General features: G+C 40.9%; 1 protein-coding gene across 5 annotated transcripts in view; it reads left to right on the top strand.

The window, feature by feature from the left end:
- Positions 1–13,108, top strand: part of LOC110987549 (nucleolar RNA helicase 2-like) — a 62,291-nt gene that overhangs the window by 46,709 nt on the left and 2,474 nt on the right. For all 5 annotated transcript variants that reach the window (XM_087130002.1, XM_087130000.1, XM_087129999.1 and 2 more), the window contains 8 exons: positions 7,474–7,741; positions 7,876–8,057; positions 8,705–8,911; positions 9,352–9,456; positions 9,919–10,038; positions 10,640–10,713; positions 11,257–11,416; positions 12,710–12,889. In XM_087130002.1, the coding sequence (XP_086986128.1) occupies positions 7,474–7,741; positions 7,876–8,057; positions 8,705–8,911; positions 9,352–9,456; positions 9,919–10,038; positions 10,640–10,713; positions 11,257–11,416; positions 12,710–12,889 (1,296 nt within the window). The remainder of the gene's footprint in view (positions 1–7,473; positions 7,742–7,875; positions 8,058–8,704; positions 8,912–9,351; positions 9,457–9,918; positions 10,039–10,639; positions 10,714–11,256; positions 11,417–12,709; positions 12,890–13,108) is intronic.

Genomic DNA, 13,108 nt, shown 5'->3' with positions numbered 1-13,108 from the left:
ATAAAATTCCAATTTCGGAGTCCTCGGCCCCGAATATAAGTCCTATGGCTCTGGTACCGGAGCCCCCGGCTGGAAGTGGTTAAAGTACACAGCAATAGGAAAGCAATCAACCCTTTCTCAGAAATATTTTCAGTAAGTAAATTCTGGGTTCACAATTTGAGTAGAAAACCTATGCACTGAACCCTGTCTTCCCCACATGACATCACAGCAACAACGGTCACAGTTGTCCACGAAAGTATGGATAATTGTTTTAAGAGTTTTTTCACAATATATTTAACCTAAAAAAGATATCTAAATAGTTTATATACATGTACATTGAAGAAGTGTAAAAGATTGCAGAAGAATTATATCCAAGAAAAATTCATCGCAGCTACACTTGACTCGCAACATTGTCAAGTTACCTGCCAGCACTGGCATTATTGCATTCATCAGATCTCTCATTCTCAGTCACTTTTAGCGGAGATTTGTGTGCATGGAGTTGATAGACTTTTCAGTGGTCTTCAGATTGTTTTGCTGGATACAGTTGAAGGTTAATTAATATTTACAGTGCAGGAGCACAGAATTTTATTATATCGAAAAGGAAAATGCGGGCCTTTAATTTTGTTGCATGTGATTTCTGTGTGGGGTGTCCATCAAATCTTTCTCAACGTGCCTTAAAGAGCATGTTTACCTTTATTTCACCCTGGAAATTTCCTGCATTTTTGTAATCACACAAATCTCTTGGATGATATCTGATCAATTTGAGAAGGCTTTGGTGTTAAATTCATTCTGGTCAACAAGGGACACATTTTGGGGGAAATTCCTCAGGGTTTTAGGTAGGATTGGGAAAGCGGGAGTTCAAAATAAAAAAGTGGAAGTGCAAATTGAAGAGCCAAACAAGCAGGCACCACTCCCCTCTCAGAGCAAAAGCTAAACAACAGCTGTCGGGTACAGAAAATTGTCTGAAGAAATTCCCAAGAATTGTGACGTCATAGGACAGAGTCCTTTATCCGGCGACTGTTCACTGTTACGCAACGATGTGTCGACATGCAGGTCATGTAGTAGTGTTACCGTGTGCAATAATGTCAGACTCTTGAAAATGGCAATAATTCCAGCTTTGATGCTTTTTCTGATTATGGCAGCGATCATTTGTCAAGTTTGTCTTATTCCTTTGACGAAGAAAGCGACATTGAAGGAGTTGATGAGGCACAAGAAATATTGCCTCGTCAATTCAAACGAGAATACACTCGGGAAGAGATTTTGCCACTCAAGGCTGTTGGCCCCGGGCATGGCGGCGACTCGGAGGATCAACAACAAAACACTGACTGGTCATGATTCTTTCCTGCACCGTTATAAAAATTTGTCTCTCTGAAAAGACGTTATTGTCTTACCATTCGATATCTGTTCGATATCTGTATAGTAGAAGTAGTTTTTGTCTTTGGTTATAGGCTAGCCTACATGTACTTTGTCAAAGTTGGTGTTTCATTCCAACAATTTTTTCACCGTGCACTGCAAGTCACTTGCTTGGCATCAGTATCTTTGTTGGCATAGACGCGTCACGAGACGACCATGCAGCATTATTTGCACTGGAATATAGTCCACGTGCGCCAGTGCAATATAGTTCCATTTTACATCGTATGCGTAGTACATGTGTGGATGTACAGTGTCAGTACTGACCAGTATGTGTACCGGTACATAAACATGCACATGTATTTTGAGTCCTCATAAATATCTGATTGTGTGTTATCCGCAAATCTAACCCACAAACTCTGGTGTGAAAAGTCACTTTGGAATCTACAAAAATTGCTGTCCGGGGAATTGTTTTGATTGCGACAACAGCCACCGACGACACAGTTTATCGGCATTCTTTTGAAATTCACAATTCACAATTCACTGTAGAAAATTATTACATGTGTACGATGCGATGTAAAATAAAAGCAACGTGAGGCATCAAGTTTGCTGTTTGCTATTAAGAGAAGGGCATAGGAAACAAGACCAAATGTAGTTGACTTGACACGTACCCGACTATGCACTGGAGCAGAGAATGTTATTTTTGCGTGGACCAATCAACTTTCTCGCTGGAACTATACATTCTTGTCTGGAAAGTTGAGTCCGTCCAATGATGTCACATTTTTGCCAGGATTTGTCTGCAGCCCTCGTTGACTGATGTCAGTAACTTTCTGCAAAGAACCCAGGTGGAGACTGAAAAAAGCACACAGAAAATGTCAAATTTTGCTGATTTAATGACATAAAAAGGGGTTAATCCAACTTATTGTATAGAAGACGGTTGAAAACTATCATATAACATCAATTTAACCCTATATGGCCCATCCCCTTTAACCACTTCATGCCGGGGCATTTTTCAATGTTGATGATGCTGGGCCGGCATGACTATCATTTTTTCAGTTTTCAAAATCCTTGAAAAATTCATCATTTCATTTAACGGTCGTTTATAGCCGCACAAAGTAATCTTTAGGCACTACTCTAAGTTGACAGGTGACCTTCATTGACGCGTGAGCACTTCAGCCAGGCTTGCAGCGTTGTAAAAAGAGCCCAGATTGTGTGATGTTATGTAACTTTCTTTTGTTCACAAACCTGGCTCAATGCACTGCTGACCTCTTTTCAATAGGGGCCAGATTAGCGTGCAGCGGTGCTGTGTGGCTCATCGCTGCGGTGGTGGAGCGCTTTTGTCCCCGATGGTAATCCGCTTTCTCTCAATGCCCCAAACCCTGGTATACGGTTTCAAAACAAGGCTGAATTATCACCACTTTTGAGAGTGAAACATGTCGGTAATGCCCAGCAGTCTGGTCTTTTGTTTGGAGTACGGTCTTTTGTTACAGGGCCCTGTTTCCTTTGTCCGAGTTCGGAGACCCTGGCCACGCATATAAACCATACGTCTCCAATTCCGGAGTCCCCGGCAGGAAGTGATTATTGTAGGTCCCAGATATCTGTCCAAAATAATATGTAAAAGGTTCAGTGCAAACACTGATTTTTTTTAAATGTCCGACATTGTAAAGCGCAGTGATTCATGATCGTTGGCGTTACGGCTCATGGTCACGAGTGCCTACATAGGCTAGCCGCCACAGCGTGAGCTCAGTGATTGTCCGACAGAAGAAGCACTTCACTTGACTGAAAATATGAGTAGTTATATCGGAATGAAGATATGAAAGCAGAAAGACACATACACAGGAAAGAAAAATGGAAATCTCTTTGAAATGTTCAATCGTTTGATGACTGCATGTTGTCATACTTGCAGTCATCGTGGTTGGGTTTCGGTGCCCATCTGTATTAAAGGGCATTCTGTCTGAACTTTTGAGGTCTGCCAGTGCAAAAAGTGATCACATTCGACCATTACCTTGGGAAGTTCTCATTTGTGTAAAATGTGTTTTTTCACAAGTGTTTTGAGTTCAATCCCATTACAGTGGATAGAATGGAGCAATAATTCTAAATTACACAAAATAAGGTCAACAATACTGAAAATTAGAATTTCACACAAAGAAAAATTGCTTAATTCATTGAACATGAAGTATGACGGTTCAGGCATTACTCATCAGACCCACCAAGCTAATTATTCTACAAACCCTTCACTAAGTATGGAAAAAAATTATGAAACAGAGGAACTTCCAAATTTTTTGTGATGGGCCAGCAAGGCTGTTCTACATTTACTTGTTTCAGTCACAAAGTTCAAAACTCCAAGACACAAAATAACTAGCCTCAAAAAATAGATCTGTGCGTAATTTGAAACATCCAGATTGTTTGGAATGAATTTATGAACCCATGAACTACGGGTAGTTTACTTCCTTTCAACATGACACAGAAGCCTTGGATACTTGCAGTTGGCAACTCTTGCTACATTTTGGGACTAAGGTTAATAGTAGGAAAGGCTAAAGTTGGTTAAACTGAACTGCCATCGGTAGGGGTGTGCATTTGCAGGTATATTTAGAACCGGATACCCGTTTTTTATTAACATCGGGTACCCGGAAAAGAGATCGCCTAATAACAAATGGCATTGCGCGCGACCCGGTGGATCATGTGCCCGAAACACGGTTCTTTTTGGTACATAGGAAGCAAGCTGAACATTGTTCTAAACGTCGGAGTTAATCTCTCCCATCTTTTTATCAAACGAAATTGTTACCTTCAGTTTGCATATTTTTTGTGGGTGTATGAAACAGAAAAACAAATCTTCACGGGGAACGTCAGAAAAGAGAACAGAGCTGCAAACCACCTACATGATATACGCACCTGCAAACGCTCAAAGGAAATGTCATGGATGCTACATGACCACGTACACTCGGAACGCATGTGGCATGCACAAATGGTGAGTGCTGGTCGTGTCACGTGCGGACCAGATCAGTGCTATGTACGTCACAGGTTAAAAGGCTTAAAGTTTATGAACAAAAATACCACTGTAACTCGAACAATGCCCACACCATTACATCCACTTATTTTGAAGTTTCTGATTCAAAAAACTGCCACCAAAATGCTTCCAACGGCATTGAAAGTATATCTGAAGTCCATATAGGGTTAGGAGTCATCGCAAGTTCATTTCTTTTCTGATGAGGACCAGCACGTTGCATAAACCAACGTAGCTGCAACTGTGTAATCCTGGCTTTCAAGACGCTGAAATTAACCTGATTGCAACGCGGGCCCAATTGTAGTCCTCTTCGTGCAGTCCAATCGCTGACACTGCAGCAGCCATGTGACCGTAAAAAGAAAGGTCATGTGACCACACATAAGGAAGCCCAAGTGAAAAAAATAGCAGAGCTTCACGTTGTTAAATGACTAAGCGATACAAAAGTTTTGCTACTCGAAGGTACGTACCACGATGAAGTAGTTTAGTTTTATAAATACTTTTTCAGGATAACTCCATTCCCCTGAGGTTCAGTTGTCGAGATTTTAATGTATAAGTACTTTGATAAGTGACATTTGATTGGCCGACTCTACTGTATTATGACTTGCACCTGTCAACATTTCCTTTTTTTCAAATGAAAAAATACTTGGATTTGAAATGCTTTAGTACATACAGAAAACATCATTCCTGCTTTTTGGGTCAATTCCTCATCCACAGTTCCGCTGAATAACTGAGGAAATTCAAGTTGCTTTAATTTAAAAATAATTTTGAAACGGAATATTTCTTGGTATAAAACTTAACTAAACTGGTTTTCTGACTCTTTGGGTTTGTAGCGCACATTTAGTGCTTTGATTATAAAAAGAGGCCGATCAACAGCACAATTTGTGCGTGATCACTACTACTTACCGCACGCCGTGTGGAGTCCCAGTACCGCTGGAATATTACACAGTCCGCTCTCGCTTTGTCGTCAATCCAGACATAAAGTAATTTTCATTCATATTGTTTTATTTGACAAAAATATTCTTAATTCAAACAGTAAGCACTACTTACTCCGCACAAAAGTCATTTAGGCCGACAGGGTTTGATAGTTACAAATACAGTCATGCAAGTGTACATCAACAGCGCTCCCCCCTCATAAGACAAAACTCCTTCGGTCTCTTGTCCATATAGGTTTGGTACAGTCATTTTTCCTAGTTCCGGATCGCGAAAATTTTTCAGTAAGACTGCAGCTAAAAAATCCTCAAATTCGAGTGAAATATGGTCAGAAGTCAACTTTGTGTTTTGGATATACTTCAATTTTTTTTTTTCAAAATCTAAGCTTTTATATTTGGACTCACAGGATCGATCAACGAAAGTGATGGTGACACCTTTCCTAGTTCTGGATCAGTTTAGGATCGAGACAAAAACGTCTTCACAACTAAAAAGTAACCATACGAAAAATCCATTTTCAGCCAAAGCCATTGTAAAAAGTTGCTTTTCTAATAGAGAATCTTTTAATTTTGAGAAAATTAGATGAAAAATAAGAATTCCAATGAATTAAAAAGGTAGAAATTGCGTAAGGTTTGACTCGACTTTTCAACTGTACTGTGAGCTATCAACGTTACCCTCCCCGCGTGGCACAGTTGACGAACCCATTACTTCACATACATTTCTACTGCGCCCGTGTAGTTGAGTTCGCAACGACTTTGCGTGGTAACGCCGCGCGATCCGAGAGTGGGGGAAAAGCTTGCAGTTTTCGGTAAATTAACAAAAACGGAAACTCTGAAAAAGTCATTTTGATTAAGCAGACATTAGATGCAAAGGTTTATACGACTATTCAATTTAAAGAAATATTTAAAATCACAAGTAGCGAGTGACCTATCGCCCGTGAATTTTAGTGGTTTTTTCGCTCTTGTGAACCAGGAAATTCTGGAACTACATGTAGGAAAACGACTTGCGGTACAATGGGCGGAGTGGGTAACAAAATTGATGGTTTTCCATGAAGTCTGTCCTTCAGTAAGAAATTTCACAGACATTTTGTGCATGAATGTTTGTTCCTAATTTATTTACTTTTTTACGGGTACCCGGCCCGGAAAAATGGAACCGGGTCTTGAAATCGACGGGCGGGTACCCGGCACAGGCCTAGCCGTCGGCCCAGTCGACCACAAGCTTGTCAGTGGAGACTGCCGAAATAAAGCAAGTGTGCCCTAGATCATGATCATGTACAGTGAGGTAGTGTGTCTAACTTAACCGGTACTAATAATTCTACAGTTACTACATGTAATCATACTGGCGCGATTAATTGATCAGTTGCAAATCCACGAGTAGTGAAACGAGTAGGAGGAACTAATCATGATTAATCGATATAATCGCCCAGCGGTAATGCAATGCCCATGCACCTCCAGACCTTGTGAAAGTTCCAAAATTACGAAAAGCGCGCTGGCAGGAAAAAATGAAGCATCAGAATACATCTGTACATGTACATGCAATATGCAGGCAAAGTGTAGCACTGAAATGGCTGAACGAACAGTGCAAGTGATTACCCTGTGCACAGCTGTGAGCCCTTTCCTTCCTCCATGCATCGACTCAACGCACATAACCGGCAGAGAGGTTGCCTATCGAATACAGCCTCTAGTACTTGAGCACATGCTTACTCAAAATGGCACGTCTTTGCAGACCATGCATATCATATGGTAAACTTCAGTGTCAAAGTCAAAATATGGTACATTGATACAGCATGGAACTATAAAACACAGAGAAAATTGAGCAACAACTTTTGGCGCAAAGCTAATGAGTCAAGTCTGCAAGTAAAGTTGTTTTTAAAATAGTCTGAAGAAGTGTTACCCCTGTAAGGATTTGTCTAAACCCAAACCCCTTGGACTTCTATGCGTCTGCATCAATTGTTGGGTGTCCAAATTGCGCCAACTTAGTGACGTAACTTTCTCCACCGTAGATGGATTAGAGCGTTCAATCACGGGTAACTTAATCTTTTCGAATTAACCACTATGTGGCACCTTGTCTGAACATACATGTATACCTTAAGTAATATGGGAAATTGAATTAAATTAATAAAAAACCTAGAACATTTAAGTCGAGCCGTTATTCAGATCTGTCCAAGTTCCTTTTTGCTCTAGTCAAAATTTCTTTTCATTTCCTCTTGGAAGGTGTGTGAGGAGTTTGAGGCCATCAGCCCCTCCCTGACCACCTGCTGCATTTATGGGGGTGTGGCCTACTGGCCCCAAGAGTCAGCCCTTCGCAAGGGCATTGATGTGCTGGTGGGCACACCCGGACGTGTCCTGGACTATGTGCGCAAGCGAACACTGGACCTGACACGGCTAAAGCATGTGGTGCTTGATGAGGTGGACCGCATGCTAGACATGGGCTTTGCCGAATCAGTAGAAGAGATTCTATCAGCTGTATACAGTGTCAGAGGTGGGTTATTCACAATGAGCATTTATGCTCAAACTAAGACAAGACCAAAATGGTCTGCAGCAGTGTGTTAAAATTGACCCTTGTTTGCTCCAGTGCTTCTATATTCATGAATAAATGTTCCCCTTGTCCCGAAGATCCTATTGACAGGGCCTCTTCAGCCAGTGAGGAGGAACACCCTACCAACCCCCAGACCTTGCTATTCTCAGCCACTGTTCCGTCCTGGGTGCACAACACTGCTAGAAAGTACATGAAGCAAGAACTGAGGAAGCATGACCTGGTAGGGACACAATCAGTGAAGACTGCCAAGAATGTCAAGGTAAGATCTGTCAAAACTTGCTATTAGCTGTAACTGCAAAGTACATGTATTTTTGCATCGGGCTATCTCGAATCCTCCAAAATCATCCTCGGGAACCAATGACACTTCTTTGTCATGAAGCTCTTAAGGGGCACGCAGTCCTGAATGAAGTAATTGCGGCTGTGCTGCAAATGTTCCTCAGGACTGAAGAATCTTCCCCAAACCTGCCATTGAATTTCATAATATCAGAGAGGATTTTTAATTGTCAAAGACTTTCTGTACTTTGTCAAACTGTGACAGGGTTTTTTGGGGAGGGAGGATCCAGGAACACACTTTTTTAAAGAAATGTGCTGGACAGGCAGACCTTGTTAGTTGTATCATTGGGTTTGGTTTTCTGGACTATGTTGAACAATTTAGTTATTTTGTTAGTTTTAATTGGAATTGCTGGAGTTTCTAATGTCAGTTGCACAAGTATTCCTAGTCTTTATACACCAACATGGTAAGGCATTTTGCCAACCTTGTGTCTACTGCCAATTCCATTGCATTTGCCAGTTGTAAATTAAGTACCGGTAGACAGATGCTGGCAGTAGATTTAGCCGTGGCCCAAATTAAGAAACAACCTTATTATTGATTGAAATATATTGTAGATTAATTTTTCCCTTTTTCAGCATTTGGCTATCCGTTGCAACTACAGTGACCGCCCCAGCTTGATCAATGATGTGATTCGTGTCTACAGTGGGCTGAATGGACGTAGCATGATCTTTTGTGAGACCAAAGTGGAAGCCAATGAGCTGTCAATGAACCCTGCCATGAAGATTGACGCTCAGGTTCTGCATGGTGACATCCAACAGCAGCAGCGAGAAATTACATTGAAGGTATGTCTAATTCCTGACAAGAAGTGTGGCCGTTTGTCGTTTCAGTTCTCATATGATTGTCAAAGGATTTGATGTAGTTTTTGTAATGGAACACTTTAGTGAACATTGCGATTTCTTCCATGATATGTGTTTGAACAGGAGATATCTGGGACCGCTTTAATGTCCATCCAGATTGCTAGTGAAAAACCAGTGTCTGAACCTCTGGTCTTTGGGTCTTGCTTCAGTGTATAGAAGCACTGCCCCATACTGATGTTTGAACTGGATTCAAAACTGAAACTTATGGTCCACCAATCTGCTGCTCTGTCAGCTGAGCTGTTCAGCTCCATTGTGCAACCTCTCAGATTGTTGAGCAAAAAAGATTTGAGCTAAAGACTCACAACTACTTGTCCAGTGTTCCACCCACTGAGCTTTATCTAGATGTATACACTTGTCCTTTTCAGGGATTCCGTGAGGGCAAGTTTCAGTGTCTTGTTACAACAGATGTTGCAGCTCGAGGCCTTGACATCCCTGAGGTGGATCTAGTCATTCAGTGCTCACCGCCAAGGGTAAAACATTCAAGAAATTGGCCTCAATTTCTTTCATTGGCATCATATTATCAAGATAATGTAGTTACATGTAAGGGAGCGTTTCATAATTGTTGAAGGCAGTATTTACTGCGGTACGGCGGTTTTTTTAGCGGCACCGCACTAGTTACCCGAAAGGGCTTAATGCTGGTACCGCAAAAATACAGCGGTACCGCAGTAAATACCACCTTCTGTAATTATGAAACGTTCCCTAAGTATTCCTGTAACACAGGGTTTTTGCCCAAGATGACATCATTTGCATGAACACAAATAGCAAGAATATTCTTAACAGTATCATGCACCAGTCTTAGATTAGCAGTACAGAGAACTGACAGTAATTATAACACAGAGGTTTATAAAAACACTTGCAAGAAAATCTAGGCCACTTGCATGTTCAGTGTTGAGATGTTAATGTAGCCATTGAACAGTAATTTTTGTTTCCAGGATGTTGATTCTTACATCCATCGTTCAGGGCGCACAGGCCGGGCAGGACGCTCAGGTATCTGTGTGTGTTTCTATAAGCCACAGGAAGAACATGACATCAGACGTGTGGAAAACCAGGCAGTGAGTCCAGTTCACCAATTCATTACCAATTGTGTGAACTCAAAATGTGTTACTAGTCACCTACCTGTATTCTATGTGATTTCTTTGGAGAGAAAATATGCATAAACACCACTCAGGAGACACTTTCATTGTGTTCTCACCATTAATTTAAATAACAGGCTGAATGTTGTTTTTCTACCAATGAAAGAGCTCCCTCAATTAACTGTGCATATGTTCCAGTAGGCTTAGTTACTGATTGGATTTCAACTTTATTTTTAATGCACTGTCCCAGCAATGTTTGCTCCTTATTGACACCGGCCACCTCATTCCAGTCAGCTGAGGCAGGTTATATATTGTTTGTCAATTCCTCATCGTGAAATTACTTTGCTCGGTTGCCCTGGCTATATGTTTACTTTTGAAAGCAAATTGCTTACATTGATCATGGCAGAATGCAGTGAACCCTTGAAAGAAAGCTACCCACTCAATCAGCTGCATTACCTTTGAGGAGATTTTTTGGGACAGATATACCCTCACAAGCACCTCGGATATGATGTAATGGATAAGAGGAAACCAACTATCGTGAGAGTAACCATTGAACAATGAGGTTTGTCTTAATTAACAGGGCATGAGGTTTACCAAGACAGCCCCTCCACAGCCTGAGGACATTATCAAAGCTAGTTCTGCAGAGGCTGCAAAGTAAGCTCAGGACCATCTTTATTTTAATAGCTTATTAACCAGTTCACACTGGAGGGGGGTATGAACAGATTAGGCAGACATCTGCTGAATCAATGCTAACTGTTTACTTAGCAGTTATCCATTATTGTAGACATTCAAAGCACAACTAGAAGTGCTCATATTTTGGGTGTATGCTGTAAAATGTCAACCAGTACCCGAAAATTTTGAATGTTTTCACGGCTTTCGTAGAGGAAGTGTTGAGAGATCATACTGTGCAGTTGCCGCTTTACCATAGAATACCGGTAGCAGTGATTCAGTGGTTGATGACTCTTTGGCGTGTTTCTTCTCTCAGTGGCTATTTAACATTTTCAGATCCACTTTCAAATCTATTTGTCAATTCTGACAAATGGCTGTGTTCATGAACCACTTCATGAAGCCTTATGTTCAAAATATTGAGGTGAAAAAAGCGGTTTGAATGGGTTGATGGTTGATGATCAGATATCTTTATATTATATGTATTTCAGGCGGCACATTGTAATGTTCGTTTGATTATTTTTTATGAAGATCACTTGGGGCAGTCCCAGCAACTATAGCAGATTACTTCAGACTGGCAGCAAGGGAACTTCTAGAAGAGACCTCAGCCGAGGAAGCCTTAGCCACAGCTCTAGCATACATGTCAGGAGCCACAGAGCTCAAGACACGATCCTTGATCACTGCCCAACAGGTGTGTGGGTGCTCAAGAATTTCAACAGCTGTTAACCAAACTAACACACAACTGCTGAGCTTACAAATGTATTCAGCCCAAAAGTTCCACCTAGCGCTGTCACTTTGCCATTTACAAAGGCATGAGATGCATGTTGCTCATTATTGGTTCCCTGCCAAGTTTTAGTTTGCATGGAGATGTCCTGAGCATTATTTATTTCTCTATGGAGGTCATTCCATGAAGTTGGATACAAAGTGTGACAGAAGAGCTTAAATTTCAAATTCACTTATGTGTCGTTTTCCCCACAACTTTTGACACATTATTGACTCTGTTTCTCATAACTAGTAATTCTTTTGCAATAACTTAGGTGCACAACGAAATACTCGGGTATTATGCCACATGCAGCAGATTGTGAATGTAACACAGAAACCACACAAGAGTTTCAGTGCGCAGTGAAAATTTCTCCGAGTTACAATATGTTACGAAGATTCATTTGTTATGTTCTAAAATTTGGCAAGTATCCCAACAAAAATTAAACAATAAAGAAGGGAATCTACCACAAGAATGAATGTCAGGGTAGGTACATGAACTCATTTTGGGAGAATTTTCCAGACCAGGTACCATGCGGTCGGGCTGAACATTTTCCCGTATTTGGTCGGCATGGTCGTGTGAGGACGAAATGCAGTCTTTGTGGCCATATACGGCTGCATGGATGGCAATATTTGTGTCGACTTTTACCATGTTTATCCCTGATTATATTATATTTCTGGAAAACAGTGCAAAAATTTGGCACCTTTATTTACAATTTCCCAGCTGGAATGTTGCCAAATCCTGTTCCAGCATAGGGCACTAACAGGGAAACCATGGCCTGCCAGCCTGCACGCACCACGTGTACGCTAGCAAGGTTCCTTACAGTGCGGAATCACTGTACCATTAATTCTTGAGGGATATGTGGAACTAAACGTATTACCATAAAGACTATACAATTTTTGACCACCTTTTCCATTTTCTATGTTTAAATAATAATACCATAATGAAGTATGCAAAAAATGTTGCCACAGATATGAACAAAATGATTCAACAATATACCTCTTTATGTGTTCTTTGTATGATGTAAATTTAACTGGCTAATTATTTGAGTAGACATGTGATTTGCTCCAAAGTCTTCAGACCGCAGGCTACTAAGCAGGTGTTCCCCAACTTCATGGAATGACCCATGTAGAAGTTTCTTGAAATGTACAATATACTTGTACATCTAAAATAAAGTTGCTTGAGTTTGTACACTGAAGTGCAATGATACATTTGCATTTCCAGGGCCAAATAACCTACCTCCTGAAGACCAATTACAAGATGTACTCTACCCAGGATGCTATACAGGCTTTAGGGTTTCAGCTGTCCAAAGACATCAAGTCAGCTATCCGAGAGGTGCGTGTCTGTAAGGACATGATGTCAGCAGCACTGGACATCCCACAAAACTTGGAGAACAGACTGCTGGTATGTGGTTGAAATGTACATCAAATCATCTTAGCTTTGAAGGGTCTATGTGCTTCTAAGGCTTGAATATTGCATCTTGTTCAGAAGTGTTTACCTGGTGAAAAAGGCGGCAATTCTTAATAAAATTTTTCCTTTAAGAGTATCATGTTGTTAACAGTAGTCTCTTGTCTAAGCCATATTTCTTGCCATTTTAGCCTAGTGTTTCTGTAAATGTTTCTT

The sequence above is a fragment of the Acanthaster planci genome, linkage group LG19 (assembly GCF_054643075.1).
Source record: "Acanthaster planci isolate LZ-2023a linkage group LG19, COTS_SCS, whole genome shotgun sequence".
In the NCBI taxonomy this organism is placed as follows: domain Eukaryota; kingdom Metazoa; phylum Echinodermata; class Asteroidea; order Valvatida; family Acanthasteridae; genus Acanthaster; species Acanthaster planci.
This window is presented reverse-complemented; position numbering and strand designations above follow the sequence as displayed.